General features: G+C 34.0%; 2 protein-coding genes across 5 annotated transcripts in view; both read right to left on the reverse strand.

The window, feature by feature from the left end:
* DIAPH2 (diaphanous related formin 2) overlaps positions 1–20,006 on the reverse strand; it is a 781,302-nt gene that overhangs the window by 601,283 nt on the left and 160,013 nt on the right. For all 4 annotated transcript variants that reach the window (XM_025044410.1, XM_025044409.1, XM_015586720.2 and 1 more), the window contains one exon: positions 11,748–11,887. In XM_025044410.1, coding sequence (XP_024900178.1) covers positions 11,748–11,887 — 140 coding nt within the window. The remainder of the gene's footprint in view (positions 1–11,747; positions 11,888–20,006) is intronic.
* Positions 8,975–9,763, reverse strand: RPA4 (replication protein A4). The gene is given in 2 exon segments (XM_015586717.2): positions 8,975–9,476; positions 9,479–9,763. Coding segments are annotated over 2 exon segments (726 nt in total). The 3' UTR covers positions 8,975–9,035.

Consider the following 20,006-nt stretch of genomic DNA (forward strand, 5'->3'; position numbering starts at 1 on the left):
ATTATTGACCAGATTTTAAAAGAAAGCATAAAATTAAATATAACTGCACTGAATTTACTATTTCTATTCTATGTAAAAAATGTACTAGGATCTTCTAACATGATTTATGCATTTAAAAGTTAAAGCCAACAAATTTAAAACACCAATATTAAACAGCCCTACTTTAGTAGTACTGCTTATAATCCTGCCTTATGAGATACGCACATAATTTTAAGTCTTGTTCACATTTCTGCATCATAAAAAATTGTCCTCATTATTCCATTTTTCATAGGTAGTCCAATGCAAAATGTTCTAATAGTATTGATCTGCACCTACCTTTATATTAACTCTCTAAGTAGTGTTAGCTCTTTTGCCAAGCTTTTAATAAGTTTAATACAGGCTGTTTAAATAGTTATTAACACCCATAATTCAGAAAATGCTTTCTATTCCTAATTTGTATTACTGTTAAGAATCATCTATTTTTATTACAATAATTATGTTAAAATACACATTTGTTAATATGCTAGAAAAAATGTTTAAATTTAAAGGGACGTTAGAAAATATCAGGTAAAAACAAATGTTCTAGATGCAATGCAAATGATTACACATATATAAAATCTAAAAGATATTTTATCCATTTTCACCTGCTTGAAAACATTGGCTGAGGAAGCTATCAGCACAGAAAGTAAATATATACACTATGCCATGAGTCTGGCAGATCACTAAGATTCCAAACAAACAGAAGAAAGTTTCCTAGAGGGGTAAAATACTCCTCAAACTCTAAGGCAATTTCAGCAACAATTCTGTGAAGAATTCTACACAATCATAACTCTGATACTATTCTTCAAACCAGTATTTGCTGTTTTTGTCATGTGTTAAGAAAACTTTGTCACAATGATTTATTGCTACACATTTCTTTGGATCTTCATAAAATATATTGCCAAATGCCTATACACCCTGTAATGGGTTGGTTGAGAATAAAACTGCCCAAACTCATTGGTCATTTCTCAGCAGGTACTGCTAACTTTCATAAACAAAAATCTGTAAATAACATAATTCTCATTTTAAAACACAGAGACCATGGTATGAGCAGAATCTAATGCAATTTGTGATGGTAGACTGAGATTTTTATAGTCTGAATTCATGGATTTTTAGGGTGTAAATAGAGTTGTAAACATTCAATTTCATTAATTCACCATGCAACAGTAAAAAGGCCATTGTATAAAGCATGCTATATTGTCTGTAGCTTATGATTTTGGTTCAAATTAAACCAACAGGTTACATTCCCATGTGGAGGAAGTTAGCTTCATTTTTTTCTCTGATTACATCTAAAAGTGCATAGCCACAAAATAGTGCCAGATTAATGCAAATTCATTCTCACGGCTGGAGAAGTGTGGGTTGTTATTGATGGTGGGTCAATATCCACATCAAATCACACATTATTGTATATAAATTACACCATACCTGCCATTATGAAACAATAAGAGGGCATGAGTGTCCCTCTCCCAGAGGAATCTAAAATCTAAATGAGAAAAGCAGACATACATGCATGAAACTATTATAGAGCATAAGCAGGTACAGATGAATATATAGATTATGAAATAAATATTGAAGGAATCTATACTAAGGGAGTGATTTGGGATATGGCCAGTTAATGATGGTTTATAAAATGAATTTTAAAATATTAGCCTTTAGCAGAAAATAATATGATTAAATGACTTTCTTATGGCCTTTATCATCTGAGTGATTAAATACCACATGAATTTGAAATTTATGACTCCATTTTATTTTCTGAATTGACTGTGCTTTGAGAATGTTTAGTAAAGCTATCAGTGTGTGTTTGTGTGTGTGTATGTGTGTGTGTGTGTATTTATTTATTATTCTAATAGAGGATGAACAAAAAGAAGCCAGTTAAAACTATGGTAAGAGAGGAAACCAGGCATGAGAGGGCAATGCCCAGATTCTAATGAACGTAAGGTTTGAAAAATAATTATGTAACAGATTTGGAAAATGCTTTCTTCAGTATTTTAAAGGAAATTATAAATACCTGTCTGGCGTTGGTTACATATAATATTTATAAATGCAATAAAATAATAAAGTGCTAGGAAATCTTTCAGTCTTATGGAAGAACGTTCTTCTCACTTTTCAAAATCATTTCTAATCACTAATCTAGTTCCACTAGCAAACGTAATAGGATTGGAGCTAAGCAAAAGAGAAAATAAAACATAGCAGTTTAGAGCTGGAAGGTTCCAATCTCATTTACATATGGCAAAACTGAGGCCCAAAGGAGTCACTTACTGATTAGACTAAGGTCAGAGAGTGAGAGATCAAGGACTAGAAATCACATCTTGTGACTGGTATTCTAGTGTGACTCTATCATATAGCATGTTATCTCTCAGAATTTAGTACTACAGAAAAATTTTCTTTATAAAGATAATGAGGCTAACAAAATTTCATTTCATTAAGGATACTTATAAAAATAGATCTATAAGTAGTACATAATTCTACTTTTACAGATATCCTGAACTAGTTAATGTTTTTTAGCTTAATTTTGTTATTTCCATGGTTTTAAGGATAATTTCCCTTTGCCTGATTGCAGTGGGTTGAAGAGTATTTATCCAGAACCTTAGAATATGACCTTATTTGGAAACAGGGTCTTTGAAGATATAATTAAGGATGGAGATAACATCATATTAGATTAGGGTGGGCCCTAAGTCCACCTTTAGAGTGTATTATGAAACACACAGAAAAAGACACAGAGACAAAGAGAAGGAGACATGTGACAAGGGAAACAGAAGTTGGAGTTACAGGGCCACAAGCCAAGGAATACCAGAAGCTAGAAGAAGCAAGAGCCTTAGGAGGGACCTTGTTGCTGACACCTGGATATCAGCTTTCTGGCCACCTGCACTGTGAGAATAAATTTCTGTTAATGTTACTCAGTTTTTGGTAACTGTTATGGAAGCCCTAGGAAACTAAAACAATAATATTAAATGATTCCTGTAGAATTTCAAGGATTTTGTTACTGTTATATAACACACTGCATATTTAAGGTGGTTGGTTTATCCTTTTACAGATTATTTTTCTTTCCTTTGTTTTCTATGCAATTTCCTTCTTGTTTTACAAATTATTCTCATTCTCGGGTTTATCCTTACACTGGTTTCCTCTTTTTCTGATTTGTTGTTGTTGTTTTTGTTGTTTCATTGTTCTTATTTGCTTATTTGTTTCTGTTCAAAAGGAAGACTATTTAGTTGTTTGCTGTGTAGGTTTGATTACTTATTTATTGGTTTCCATGAGTGACATTTTCAAGTAGGGAATGGTTAGATAACAAAATCTTACGGCTGTTGGTGTGTTTAAAACTGATGGAAATAGAAGCTGTGGTTCAGACTACGGAATGGTTATAAGCATTTCTAAGAAATTTAAAAAAAAAAGTTTTCTTTTCAATTTGGAAACTCTGGGTTGATAAAGTTAAACATGTTTATTTCAAGCAGAGCTTTTTAAAGCTTTTTATAGAAATAATGCCAATGTTCTCACAAGGGGAAAATACATTGCGCCTCCAGAACTTATTTACCATGTGCTCTAGACACAAATCTCAGCATGTTTTTTTTTTTCTTTCTTTCTTTTTTTTCATTTTTGAAGGGTAGGTTAAGGAGAGCAGGCCCTTATTCAGAAGAAAGGTTTTTAGACCTGAGTCAAATGGCTGACAAAAGTCCAAGGAGAGACCACTCCTTGGAGGTGGCTTACTAGACTGGTAAAAGAATTCTCAGGAGGATATTCAAAGGTGGTGTTCCTTGTTTTTTCCTCTTCTTTCCAACACACACACATACACACACAGGAACACTAGAGGTACTTAGTGGTAGCAGCGTGCTACTTTTTCTCATTCACTCAACTTGTAATACCACAAGGAATAACACTAAATGCTGAATATACAAGATGAATAAAATAATCCTTGACCTTTAGCAGATCTCCATACAATCAGTACCTGACAAGCTCATATCTCCTTCTTAGGGGAACACTCCTCAAAGTCATCTTCTGAAGAAACGGTCCTAGGTAGACAAATTCTGGACCATATCACCCTGCCACTCTCTCCCTTACCAAAGGCAAAATTGATTCAGTCAGAGACAGTTCACTGAACTGTCATGTGGTAAGCACTTAAGTTCGCCTGCAGACTGAGGTGGCCTGGCATGAAAAGGTCCGCTTTGCCCATGCAGAAACATATAGAGAGCAGAGTCACCCCATTAGGAGCCTCACTTGGGCAATACAGAGAAGGCCAGGTGGTTAATACCAGGAAAAAAAGCTGACAATGGGACTAGTCAGGGTGATGTGCCATGAATTTCTGCTGCTGAGTTGAGGGAAGCTCATGACAAAAACTGTTGATTTCCAGGACCACCTTAAGACGTCAAATGACCTTCCATATCAGCCTCCATGAGGCACAGCTATACAGCTGTCCCTGGAATTCCTGTGAGATTTCCAGCTCCCTTACTGCAATATATAACATGGTCTCCCTTCTTCTACCCAGACTTTAAAAATTCTTTAAAAATCTAGGTCAGGTCATGCCATTACTCTACTCAAAACCCTCTAACAGCTCCCCAGCTGAGAGTAAAAATCAAAGACTTTCCAATGGTTCCCAAGACTTTATATTCTCTGCCTCTAGCCACATTTGCCCCTTTGACATTTCTGGAACAGTATTGGCTCTTGCTGTTTCCTGTTCCTAACAATGTTCCCCCTCCAGTGACAACATAGCTCATTCTCAACCTTTCTTTAGATCTCTGCTCAAATACACTAAAGTCAGGGAAGCCTGCATTGACCACCTGATATAAAATAGCAACGTCTCCTCCCCAGCACAGATCACAATCTGACATTTTATGTATATATGTATGTATGTATGTATGTATGTATGTATGTATGTATGTGTGTGTGTGTATATATACATATATTTTTTTAATTATCTGACTTTTACTAGAATGTGAGCTCCACATGGACAAGCCCCATATGGACAAGAATAATTTCTTTTTGTTATCCTTTATGGGATATCCTTCTGCTCTGTAAAAACAAACCACATAATATTAAGTGCTATTCATTGAACTGCTCCAACTTTAGGTATTAACAAAATAAATTAACTCTTAATAGTAAAACAATGTTTTCTTAATATATCATGTAGTGGTAAATCGAAATAAATATCATAGGGATGACATCTGAATTACTAGAGATATCATCCCTAAAGGACAGGACAAAGGAGTCCCAAATTCCACTACACAGAGCCACATGGTCATCGGAATAAGAGACTTTTCAATGCAATGATATTTATTCTTAAGATACTATACTTCAAAAAATAAATGCATTTGTTAATAGAACATGTAGATTTTCAGATGATTTTTTAATCAGTGAAAATACAGGCTCAAGAGGTATTATAGTATCATTAAAAATAATCTGCATTATATGGCTATAGTTCTCTACAACTATATAATAAAGTTTTGTTTCTTAAACTGGTAGATGAATACACAGGTGTTTTAATATTCTCCTTCATACTTTTTACTGAAAGATTTCATAATAGTTTTTTTTATTGAACTCAGGTACATTTTAATAAAAGAAATAATGTTAAAATATTTATTATGTAACAAGAGTGAAAGGAGGATATTTTGAAAGATGTTCCTTATTGTGAGGTAGCACCAAGAAGTGGTTAGGGGCCCAGGCTCTGGAGACACACTGCCTGAGTTGGAATCTTAGCTCTGACACTTACTAGTCATTAACGTTAAAATGGAGCAAATTACTTAAACTTTCCGTACTTCAATTTCCTCACCTATAAAATGGGAACAATACTAATAATAAAGATATCCTAGTTGTACGTGTATATTTCAACTTCTCAGAACATTTCCTGGGGACAGTAAATGCTATATGTGTTTCTTATTTCTTTTTAATGGTTTTAAAGATGTCTGTAGGAAGACATTTGGAGACAGAGTTTGAATTTCAAGAGAGAGGTCTGAGTTAGAAGTACAAATCTAGGCATCACCGGGATACACACTCACACAGACACAGTCTTAGAACAGTGCCTAGCAGATAAGTACTATGTATATGTGAAAATGTTAACTATTATTATTTTAATATTATTAAACTTATTTTAATAACCATTTAAGAAGTCAATTGAATTTAAGCTTATTAAAATGACAATTAACACTTAAATAAAATGCATATAGCAGGTATTTCAATAAAGGTTTAATGAATGAAAATAATTTAGCAGTTATCTTTTTTGATTCATCATCATAAAAAGTGGAAACTGGAAAAAATATGACAATTTACATTTCTAAGATTATATTCAAAATCTAAATCTAAATTTAGTAGATAAAAGTAATAAAACAATTGCTAACAATTATGACTACAATAATCCTAGTTTTGTCCTGAAAACATTTTCAAATTTATTCATTCAGTTAATTTAGAATCAGTTTCAATATAAATGCATACATTTCATATGCATACGAGCCATATAAAAACATCCCCAAGTGGACTATAATTATCAATTATGTTCTTCAGGTTCCTCAGGCTTAAATGTCCTTGCCCAAAATAGTTGATAGTATTTTCCCAGGATTTGTATCTTATCCTCAAAAGTTTGGCTCATATACGGGTAGGACTGGACAGGATGGGGAACACTGGCTGTCAGTCACCATCTAAAGAAAACTGAAAGAGAAGTATGCACACCAGGTGGATGGTTTAAAATGAATTTTAAAATTCTTCTATCACTATCATGCACTAAATATGCAGTATAAGATAATGTAGCAATTATTTTCTGCCTAAAAATGTTGATTTCCACTCACATTATAGCCAGCCCTACTATTTTTCCACTGCAGTCCCTTACGGGCAGCAGTATCTCACTAAAGCACAATTGCATTAAGAATAAAGAGCAGAAGAGTTCTGGGATAATTAACAAAGATAAAAAGAACCCCAAGGAACACAGAGCAAGCACAGTTCCCTTCAGAGGATGAGGGAGGGAGAGAGGATGGTCCTGGGCCTAATATACATATCACAATATTAGTTACCAGACATAAAGGCAGACAAAAATGGCTTTTTTTGGTTGCTGTTTTCCCAGTTCTGGAGGACTATTTATAGAGCAGGGTAAAAAGTGGCTATCCGGCCAATGGCCAGTTGAAAAACTGGATGGTTTATTAGAACAGTGACTGTAAAGTCACAAAAAATATCAAATTTTATTCTCAGGGTTCCTGCATTTGTATGAGTGGTATCACAAAAGAATATTATATCTCCTAGACTATTTTTTTCTGCACTCAGATTCTGAGGAAGAAATATGTCACTCATTGCTTCTCCCCCTGTATGATTTTCCCCAGGGCAGGCAACCTTTTTCAACAAAGATTATCAAACAGGTTTATAGTATGTTAATCATTTATGGCTTTCAGAGTGCTGTTTATGATTTCTTTGCTTTTGAGAGGAAGAAAGTTAAGTTTATGCCTCAAAATGCTTAAGTAAAAATTGGTGATAAGTTTTTTGTAAGGGCTGAAGATAAGAGGCCATATTCTGATAGTTTTCCTGACAGTATGTATTACTGGCAATAGTGTATCTAAGGGATTTTTCTCTGTTTTTGCACCTTCTTTGTGTGAGCCAATTAAGATAGGTGATGCTTTATTCTTCTACCTGTCTGAATGACTATATATTTTTCCTCTAATAAAAAGTAGTAACTTGACAGATACCACCTTTATTACATATAACTAAGTGCTTACATTATTCAATTTTTTAAAAGTCCCATATAATTAATATGATTTCTACTGAAATGTATAATTACAACTAGGATATAACATGTTATTGGTTTTATAGAGAAAAGAGAAAAAATATTCTTGATAATTAAAGTTATTATTACTCAAAAACAAAACAGAAGGCTTTTTCAAGTGTATTTAGGGGAAAAAATCACACAAGAATTAAGAATTTTGCAAAAGTATTTTAACAAAACATTCAAATAAATTTCAATTAAATTTCAATTTTATTTCTTTGCTTAATATATAAGAATAAAATCTTGTTATACATAAAAAAGCACTTAGGACTATAGATAATACTTCGGAACATCAAACTTACAGAAAGTCTGGCATCACCATGCAACTATAAGAGATTGTAATTTAACCCACATATCACCAACATCTTATTTGAAATATTCATTAAATAATCACATTTTAAGAAAAAAGAATTCAAAGATGACCATTATTTAAACATACTATAATCTTATTTTTTTAAAAAAACATAAGCCTATGGTAGTAAGAGCAAAATGTTCAATAAACACTAGAACTGAGCATTTGCACTCACAAATTGCTATCTTTAGTGTATTTGATCAATTACGATATTTAGCAAGAGATAACAATGACTATAATAAGCTAAATCTAAACCTAGAAAATAAGCTATGGCCATGCCACCCTGAACAAGACAGATCCTGTCTGATCTTGGAAGCTAAGAAGGGTCAGAGCTGGTTAGTATTTGGATGGGAGAACACCTAGGAAGACCAGGTGCTGTAGGCATAAAAAATAGAAAATAAGGAATTGTAAACTGACAAGGTCCTTGCAATCTGTGAAGTCAACCAAGAGTTGCCTCACCTAAAGAAAAAAACAAAAAAAGAACAACAACAACAACAAAAAAAAAAACCTAGAAAATAAGCCTAATGTAAAAACAATAGAAAAAAAAAATTTGTCTCTTCACTGGCTCCGTGACTCCATCTATTTTCTCCTTATACATAGATATTTCAGAAAGAAGAAGCTCCCATGCACTAAATAATAATTTTCAACTTTTTCCTGTACCTTTTCTCCCCTAAATTCATCTGATCAGAAGAGTTTTCATTTGCTTGCTGGTAAATCCTACAAAAAGTCCAATCAATTTATCCATGGTGATCTCCCTCTGAGCTTCAAATAGGTAGTAAAACAGAAAAGTTCAAAGCAGATGGAAAAGCAGTAAGGTTCCAAAGGATGCCAGTTGAGATCTTTTGTTGAGAAAAATCTACTTCCTAAGTCAACAGTTCAAACACACTTCACAGCTGGAGGCTAGGGTCTTTGGAAAATGAAAATCTTCTCGCCACTTCAATCAGCAGGTTTAAAATGCTCCACATCCATAGTGGGGTAGATGTGGCCCTCAACCATCAGAAAATCAATGGCTTCCTTGATGGCCTTGGCACTCAGGCTGCGAAGCTTGGTCTGGAGCTAGTGGATGCTCTTGCCTTCATGGTGAGGACACTCATGAATCAAACGCAGCACCTCCTTCCAATTGAAGTTCAGGTGAGACTCGCCGTCCTCTGGAGCCTTATCCACTTTAGATGGAGCAACGGGTGCACTTTCCCCAGAGGCCTCTTGGAGGGCTTTATCCAGTATCATGTGTGCATCGACTGTTTCCAGAATATGTGAGGTGAACTCGTTCATGTGTTCCAGAACGCGAATCTTCAATACCTCAAGGCTCCTCACCTCCGCAGAACCTCTGAGGATACCGAACCCTTTGGCATACACTCCCATTGGACAGGGAGTCGCCCCTGCTTTGTTTAATCTCTACTGAGAAAGTGGCAGGCATGGATAGGCTTGGTGGTCATATCATCAATCTTGTAAAGAATGTAGTATGTGGCTCTCTCCACCTTCCTGATGATCCCTACAATTGAGACCTGGGAAACCTCTATTCCTCTAACCTTGAAAACATTGTCGACCACAGCGGCCATGAGCAGCTGGTTTACAGAAGGTATAATGTCATGGATTCAAGCTCTGGATCTTGGAGTCCTCAGAGCGGGAGCTGCACCACCCGGAGAAAACCCATTTTTACTCATCTTAACATCAGTTCAGGTGTATGAAGCAGTAGGATTTGGCACTAGTCAGCGAGTACCTCAGGCGAGCACTGACCTCTTTGAGGGCTACCAACCAATGCATGACCTGTGATGACACCAGCAGCCTTACAACACTTGTGGAATCAATCAGCTACCAGACTGCAGCTGGCTTCAGCCAATCTGATACATGCTAGGCTACATTTTTAAAGTCCCGTGTGCAATTTCATGCCTCTCTGCCATCTTATAGAAATGCATTTTTGCTAGGTTCACCCCCCCACCTCCATTATGCCTAAATGTCACAACTTTTTCTATAGTCCTTCTTAAAAAGATCAATTTATTCACTCATTCAATAAACTAACCATTCAAGAGAAATTTCAGAACACATAAGTGAACTATGATAAAATGCTGTAGATGGGGAGAGGCCAGGTGAGATGGGGGGACGGGAAGGCAGAGGGGACAAGTGGAGAAGTACCACCATGGTTACTATTCTGAAGGAACTCACTTCCTTGTTCAAATCATTAAAACCAGAAGCATACTCCTACTATAATCACTTATTAAATATCAATTTATTCATTTGTTCAATCAACATTTCAACAGAAATTTTTGAACACGTACCTGAACTATGGCAGAGTGCTGTGGGAGTGGGGGGAGCCAGAGGCAAGGGGATAAGGTGGTGAGGGCGACAGGGTTGGGGTTACATCGAGGGGATTGGAAGGTGGGGGACAGGAGGAACCACCACCATGGTTACTGTTCTCAAAGAACTCACATCTTTGTTCAAATCATTAAAACCAGAAGCATTCTGGAAGAAACAGCAAGATGGCCACCTTTGAACGATTATCACATTGAAAGGTAAATTACATCTTACCACTGCCTTTTTATTTATTTTTTATTGTAGAATTATAGTTTTCCAGTTATTCTGCCAACTGCACTATAGGTAAAAATAAATAATAGTTGACCATTGAATGCGGGTCCACTTATACTACATAGTTCAGACCTGCATTGTTCAGGGATCAGTTGGTAGCTGGGAATCAATGCTACCCATTTTTGACTTAGCTGGCAATCATCGCCCCTAATCCTTGTGTTGTTCAAAGGTCAATTGTAATATGATATATTTCAATTTGTACATAAATCTAAATGGAATGTCAGAGCTCTAAATTATTTTAAAGGCTCTGTGGATAGGTCAGAGAAGTACAAGATGTGGCCCCATTACATATTAGGAAAAACATAAATAAAATTAAAATATGGTTTCTATATACTCTTACCATTAATTTCTGAATTTAAGACCTACCAATTGTGTAAGCAGATTCCAAAATACTTTCATATTATACTGAAAATTTATTTTATTTATAAAAACATTTTGGGTGTAATTAATTTCAAGGCTTTTTTATTGTTAATAAAGGAACATCAGTTATTGAAATACATCATTGGTAAGGAACTTCTTAAAAATCCTTTGTAGCTTGGTAATAGCCTAAATATATAGAGTTTTGAAGAATTTATTAATACTTCCTCTCTTGTTTTTATTGGTTAAAATAATTTCATTGTGCTATTTCAAATTATAGAAATGTATGAGTAATATCACTAAAACTTGTAGAAGAATGTAAAATTATATTTATTTCTCAGGTTAAAAAGAAATACTATCATAGAACCAATATACTGAATTTGTTTTACAAATAAATATATAATCATTATATGAGTACACAGATTTCCATGTAAATATGCATAATTAATGTCTGGATCCATGTTTATATAATCAAAGAGGAATTGACATCCAAGTAATATTTGTGTTTTTAAAACTGCACATTATTAGAGATCAGATTAACTATATTTCTTAAATGTTTACAACCTCATAATCAGACTGCTTTATTAGCTAACATCAGCCTTCTCATCATAAAATCCTGAGGTTCAAATGATGTGACTGATTATATTCCCAACAATTATATACAGTACAGGTTGTATGAATTATACCAAAACTATAAGAATCACGTACCTGACAGGATTGCTGGTTAAAGAAACCCTCAGGGATTCTAGGCAGTTAAGAAGTTTCTCATCTGAAATACCAGATCGTAATTCATGAACGTATTCTTGAGAAGACAGGGTGCATTCATGTTTGCTGTTTCTCAGCCCTCCCTATATTAAAAAAAAAAGATATCATTTAAGACAACAGGTTTAAGAAAAAACACACTTTTAAGATAAAATAATGCATAAACTGTGCAAATATTTTAGTATTTAAAAATGTGTGCAGAGTGCCAGGCACTTAAAAATGTGTGGTCATAGAATTGATGTGGTAAAATCATGTTGTATATATCTCAACATTCCCCTCAGCCTCATTTAAAAGAAAATTACACTGCTGGTGCTCATGACCTGAATAGAATATGGGCTTGAGTTGCAAAAAGTATCACTGACAGGAATGCTTAAATTTACAATCCAGGCATTAGGATTAACATTTGCTGGTCCTCCTTAACCCACAGGATAAACATTTATAAATCATCTTATTAATTTTCCTAGCTATTTATGTTCTATTCCCCAAAACACAGTGAACAAAATTTACTATAAAACATTACCCAAATCTACTGAAATATATCAGAGTTTCATCCTATCAAAAAACAAGTGAAAACAGTTATTAAAATGTAAAACAACATAGTCTCCAAATAGCATGTTAGTTTAAACAATTAGTCTAAAAGATTCACCAATTATCAACTATTATTTTCTAACTTTGTTACTCTCGTGTTGTAGGTTAATCTTTAAAAAGTCATTAAATGCATTTATCTGATAGTGACTAGTTTTTAGCTTAATTTCCAATATATGTAGGGTTATTTCTAGAACTCATCTCATCACAGCTCTTTAGCTTCATCACTTTGCTATAACTATGTAAGTAGTTTGGGATAAAGGCTGGGAGGAAAACATCAATACATTCATTGTATTAATAACTCAAAGTTTCACATTCTAGACACACATAATCATAACTGCCCCTTTCCTATATTACAGACATATCTCACTGAATCAAAACTCTAGCTTGAGTCCCATTTTCTAAATTCAAACAAATTACACTCGGTTTCTCCTAACTACCTTAGCTACAATAAGGAAGGCAATTTTTTTTCCCATTTGGTAGAAGTCATCATTAGAGGATACAGAATTATTAAAAAAAAAAAGAGAGAAAAGAAAGGAAGAAAGGAAGAAAGGAAGGAAGGAAGGATCTTAAAGTACCAGGCCCTGTTCTAAGTATCTTAGATGTATCATCATCATCTTTTATCTTCACGACATCCTAGTGAGGGAGGTGGTATTACCCCACATAACAGATGAGAAGGAGAAGGAGAAGGAGAAGGAGAAGGAGAAGGAGAAGGAGAAGGAGAAGAAGGAGGAGAAGGAGAAGGAGAAGGAGAAGGAGAAGAAAAAACAAACGAACAAACAATGTGTTAATAATGAGAAATGGATTCCCTAGGGTTTCATACTATTTGGCTTTTGATTGAGAATGCCTTCTCAATATAGAAATTGTCAATCATTCTTAATGTCTGAATTTTTAAAAATTCCATTAAATAGTAAACATTTAAAGTCTGACAAAGTTTTATGTAAGAGAACTATTCCCTTATAGCACTGTGGCACTATCACTCCTACGGTACGTCACACATTAGGGCAGAGGTCATTATTTGTATCTGTCTCTCTTCTAGAATGGAAGTCCACATATGCCAAGTACCTAACACAGTGAATGCATTTGGTGACCCTCAACAAAAGTGTGCTGTTACTGAATCTGTTCATAACAATTACAGAACAAGAAATATAACTCCATACTTTTAGTTCCCAAATTTTATGTATTGGCCACTGACCTGATTTTTCTTGCTTTGTTAGGATATACAGTAGATGTTCAAGAAGTCTACTGAATATATCACCACATATATGGCACAGTAAGTAAAACCATCACCGTGAAATCATTTCCACATTTCTATAACTTTTTAATCCATCTCTTAAGGCTACAAACCCACAAAGAATAAGAGCGAGCAAACATTTACAGCATAAAATTGGGCACGTTTACTGCCACATACCACTTTCATATGATCCTCAAACATTTTTTCTTAATTAATGGATAACAAGGCCCTACTGAGCCTCCCCTGGAGGCTTGTATATAAAGCTTATTCCTGTAGAATGACCTTTGTATTTGCTGTTTTCTCTTCCTAGAAGACTTTGACCCCTGACCTCGCCATTGATGGCTCTCATCATTTAAGTTTCAGCCCAACAGTCTTCTCCCCTCCACACCAATTATCATCACAACACCATTTGAATCCTCACTTATAGTATTAGCTTTATATAAGTTTAGCGCTTTGTTTACTGGGTCTTCCTCATTAAAACATAAGCTCTATGAGGCAGGAATCTCACCTACCCTGTTCACCACTGTATCTCCAGATCTTAATACTGTTCTTAGCACACAGTAAGTACTCAATACATATTTCTTGAATGGCTGGAGGATAAACAAATGGATGAATGACTAATGAGTTTCAACATGCTGAAGCTTCCAAATTCCTTTCACTTCAAAATATGACAGTTCTGAGATGTTCCATTGCAATATGTTCAGAAATGCTAGTATAGAACAGGTAAATTGAGACAGTGCATGATAGCATGCTGGGGACAGCTCAAACTGCCACTGGGTTTGAATCATGGCTCCCTCACTTACCTTCCAGGTAATCTTGGAGCAGGCTATTGAACTAATCTCTATAAACCTATTTGTTCATCTATGATAAAGGGATAATAAACACGCACCCCACGTGTTTATTATCAGGATTAAGACAATGCATATAAAGTGCCTAACATAGGCATTTTCGTATGTGTTGTCTCACAGAGTAAGCTTCTCAGAAAATGTTAGTTCCCTTCTTCCGTGTGGTCATGGCTGAAACACTCTTTATGAACATTTGGGCCAGCCCACCACCTTGGGACTCACCCCTCCCCCAAATCTTAGAAAAAAATTTAAATTATGTAATTTAGGATACCCTGTGGTTATAACGAGTGGAAATAAACGAATTAATGGAGCAGGACAGAAAATATATAGCCTTACATAATAAATGCCTTTTATCAAGTTTAGAAGGACTAAGTTCATATTTGAAAATTATGAAACATGATAGCATGTAAAGACTAGACTGGCCCTTAAAGATCAGCTCTTCTATTATCCTCATTACAGAAACAGAAAATCGAGGTGATTGCCCAAGTTCACATCATTAGTGAGGTTGTGAGAATAAAACACTAATGTTCTAGTCCTCAGGTTACTTCTTTTTCCCCCACTATATGTCACTTTTTCCCAATATTGAATAAAAAAATTAAAGCAACAAGTGTTTAGTTCCAAAGTCTCTATAACAAAATGTCAAAGTAGCTTCAGCATAATCAATATGGTACAAAATAATATTTTAAAAATCACCAAAAAACAAAACAGTGCAATAGATTAAACTAATTCTCACTGTATATAATAAGGCTGTAATACAAGAATGGCTTATTCTTAACATCCTGTTCTGATACTGAACAAAGGAAACAACTAGATAATGGATGGATAATAATCGACATTTTAATTAGCTGCTCTGTATGAGATTAATGAAAATTACCACTGTGCCCATTTGATCTTTAAAAAATAATGCAGATGAAGTTAGCAATTAGCATACATCATGCTACTCCAAAGCTGGGTGAACAAAAAGCTTTCCTAATTTGAAGCCATTCCTTAGTTTGAAAATCATTAGGACGGAGACACTTGTCAGTGTGACTATGCTTGTATTATTCTAAGACACTACACAAAGAACCAAAAGATACTTCGGGTCAGTTTAATAATCACATCTCCTACCCTGATATAAAATGTTAATATCAAAACCAGATAAGCAGTATTCTAAAAGGAGCATTTTAAGTTTTTGCAGTAGAGATACCACTTCACTTCCGATTTTATGTCTGAGCACGCTCTGTCATTCTTTAATGTAAATACAGATTTACTTATAATTTGAGGAAAAGCTTCATAGTTCTAAGCTGTAAAGGTATTTGGCAGCAGACACTAGGAAGAACATATTGATTGTAAACAGATCTTTTAAACTACAGCATGCAGACAAATAGCAATTACTATCAGTGGTGTCATCTTCAAATAGGAAGGACAATATTATTGTTGTGAAACAGTTACATTGTTACTAATATTGATCATGATCTGAAACCCTAATATAATCAGGTTTCTTTGGCTACTTTAATCAAGTGAATTTCTTATCTATCATTGCAGTTCTCTGAAAAAGCAATGTCGGAGATTAACAAATTTGGAATTATATCTACAAAGGTTCACAGTATTGTTGAGAGGCTCCTTAAACTTTAAAAGCATAGGAAATCAAAAAGCCGTTTTCCTTATCATCAGTTCCTTGAGTTCCCATAGGAAAAGGATACACAAAACAAGTGCCTGATCCAAGTCAATCTACCTATTTATTCTAATAGCAATACATTTGGTGGGCTATGCTATTCTGAATGCTAAACTTTAGAGGGCTCCTCTCCAGTTAGAAAAAAAACATCTCATAAAGGGAGATTATTAAAATAATTCATTTATCCAAAAATACAAAATATATATTAAAACAAATGTATTACGACAAGATTTCAAATAATTACATATGCAATTTGCAGTGAAAATTCTTTAACTTGCATGAAAAAATGTACCATAAAAGATACTACGTATTATCTGTTCACAGTCTGTAAAATAAAAACCTACACAGAAAATTATCACCCTGAGATAACTCCATATAGTGTCATTTCCCATTTTAGGACACATTTTTAACACCTTTTCAGAGGCTGAAAGTAATATGTAAAATAAGAGAACATATCTTAACTTCTAGAACAGAAAAAAAAAAAGCTTTTTTACAGTAATGTAGATGCATCATAATTCTTCAGATTATACATACCATTTGTTCAAAAAGGATTTGACTAAGTTTATTTAAATATGATTAGCTAAAATGTTTAAAGAAAGATATAAGATTTTCCGTGAGAAATCATTTATAGTATACTTATTGAAGCCTCTGTATATCAAATATCAGATTAAGCATTTCACCCTCAAATTATAGACTCTAAAACCATCACAGAACAAATACTTAAATTATTCTTTGAGCACATGTTATGCTACCAATGCCAAGTGCACAAAGAAACTCTAAACATGCATTTAAATTCTGTGGCCCTATTATTTCTTGTTGTGAAACACACTTAATTTATAAAGTATGGGGGAAAATACTTCATAATAATATCAAATAATTACTCAATTAAACACAATAACTTTTAATTTTAACAATAACTGAGACAAAAGGGTAATGATATTTTAATAAGTAGAATGTTGACCCCAAAACACTGAACTTCACTTCTCGTAAAACATTCTTGTAAAACAACCTCATTTGATCTAGACACTCTCAGACACATCAATAACCAAAAGCTAAACCACTATTAAACGATTTGCTAAGAAAGCTAATTAAAATATTTAATGATATTCAAAATTAGTCAATCTGTATAATAAGCAATCAGTCTGACATGTTTCTCTTTCATATCAAACACAATAAATGTGTGGTCTATCCATACTTGCCTTTTAAAACTAGTACTTAGCAATTATGGTGGACGGTGTGTATATAGGTGAATAAAACCAAATAAATCTTGAAAACTACAGTGTGACTACGAGCATTTTTTATGAGTCCTTATCATCACCCTCAGTACTTGATAAAAGAAAGCTTAAGCATTATGTTTATATTTGATTTGACAAATGCCCTTGAGATATATTAGATAATGAAATGTAAACAGATAGAAAGTAACCCAGGGATTCTTAACCCCGGGTTCCAATTCAGGGAATATATAAACTTGGAAGGGGAAAAATAACATCTTTGTTTTCAGTAACCGCTAACTTGAATTCAGCATCTATTTCAATTATGAACGTAGACAACAGATCACAGTATAAGCTGCACCTTCGACTTGGTTACTGTGACGCACAGAAGTCACAGATATTATCCTATCACACCACATACACCACGTTTGTGTTAGTTTTTCAAAATGTCACTTCTGCTCACCATTTCTTCAAAATTACCCTAGTTATATATAGAGGCTGCCACTTTGTCTTGTTATTTAACAAATATTGTAAAGAAGCATATTACTATGTCTCGATTTTTAATTAAACTTTCTATTTTGGGATCATTGCAAATACACATGCAGTTGTAAGAAAAATGCAGAGAAATCCTTTGTTTCCCTGGTAACATGGTAACATCTTGCAAAACTATATTACAATATCATAACTGAGATACTGACAGTGAGAAATCCCACCTGTTTTATTCAGAGTTCCTTAGTTTTACTTGCACTCGTTTGTCTATGTGTGTGGGGGGGTGTGTATTTAGTTCTCTGCAGTTTGATCACATGTAGATTCATGTAACCAACCACCAAAATCAAGATACAGAATAGTTCCATTGCTGCAAAGATCTCTCATGTTGCCCTGTCATAACCACACTCAAATCCCTCTCACAACCTTCCATCCCTGGCAACCACTAATCTATTCTACATTTCTATAAATTTTGTCTTTTCAAGGATGTCATATGCTGGAAATCATGCAGTAGTAACCCTTTGGCACGGCTTTTTTTCACTCAGCATAAATGTTATTTATGACTCATACATGTTATTGCACATATCACTAGTTTGTTCCTGTTAATTGCTGTGTGGCATTCCATGATATGGATATACTACAATTTTTTAACCAGTCACCCATTGAGGACATTTAGGTTTTTTTCCCATTTTTGTACTTTATGAATAAAACTATTACAAACACTGTACACATGTTTTTGTGTGAACATAAGTTTCTATTTCTCTGGAATGCGTCATACTTTTTAAAAATAATTTAATAAGTAGATTTTAATATAACTGACTTTATTTTAAACCTATGTATTTTATGTTTTACATTTAAAAACATGATTCTGAAAAGGTGCCCATAGGTTCACTGCCAAACAGTCTCATGGCACAAAACAAGTTAAGGACCCTTACGGTAACCTGTTTCTGCTATTTTATAATCACACTACATTTATTCTATTCACTGCCCTAGGAAGGGAGAAACAACATGCGATCATTTTAAATAGGGAAGTCTCATCTATGCAAATAACTACTTAAGAAAATGGGCAGAATTTGATCGATGATAATGTCCAATAAGATAACCAAAATATCTGGCATACCCAATTTATTCATGTACCATTGAAACATAAGAACAATAGTGAAAACTTTTCAGGATTTGTTATGTTGGGCAAAGACAATAAAAACATTTCGATGTAATGTTTTCTTTCCCTGCTTTACCATTTCTAAGATCCAATTCTAAGAGTAACTTTAGACCCTGTAACAAAGCCAGTTTAATAATACTTTTGTAGATTATAAACTTTTCCTACAGCCTAGATAGAAATTACGTTTTAAGCAGGTAATGAAGCTATGAATTGTAAATGAAATAAAGCAAAATTCCTTCCACAAAACAAAAAATTATCCCATTATTTTCAAACCCCTAGCCTTCTAAACATTTTAATAAGTGCTATCAGTCAAAATGAACACACTGAATTTTATTCAATTCCTTGCCTACCTACCTCAATAGTTTATCAACAGTAAAATATCCAAAGGATAGGAAAACAAGGAAAAAGTAAAAGATCTGTGATTAATTGACATGTAAATAAATGGATGAGTGCCTTTAGCACTGAATGAGAGTCATAGATTTAGATATTAAAAATGCCTTACATTTCTATCGCACAAATACCTGTCACAACTTTTCCTATACACCCCTTTATTTGAATCTAACCAACAGGGGAAGATATTACTAAAACTATTTTTCTCTTTTGAAGTTGTGAAAATTGAACAATGGAGAAGTCATGACTTATCTGAGACTATAACTAGCAAATAATTTTCAGAAAGAGGCAGGAACTTAAAATAGTTCTTTTCTGAAGACAGTACAAAACTATCTTCAAGGAGACACAATTTGTTCCCAACGTAGGATTATAACAAAAAGAGGAAAAGTGGACAAAAAATTTCAGAAATATTCCTTAACTCTCAACGGCTGTGTGAATTTAGTCAAGTTTTCACTTGACCTACTAGACCTCAGGTTACTTATGTGAAAAAATGGGAATAATAAAGTATTCTCAGGGTTGTAAGGATGAAATAAGATTCCAGGGAAAATAAAATGCCTGGTAAATAATGTAAATACTCAATGTCTGCTGCCATTATATATTATTTCATCATTAAATGAATAATTTCTCTAAAAATTGTC

The sequence above is a fragment of the Pteropus alecto genome, unplaced genomic scaffold, assembly GCF_000325575.1.
Source record: "Pteropus alecto unplaced genomic scaffold, ASM32557v1 scaffold182, whole genome shotgun sequence".
Classification (NCBI taxonomy): Eukaryota; Metazoa; Chordata; class Mammalia; order Chiroptera; family Pteropodidae; genus Pteropus; species Pteropus alecto.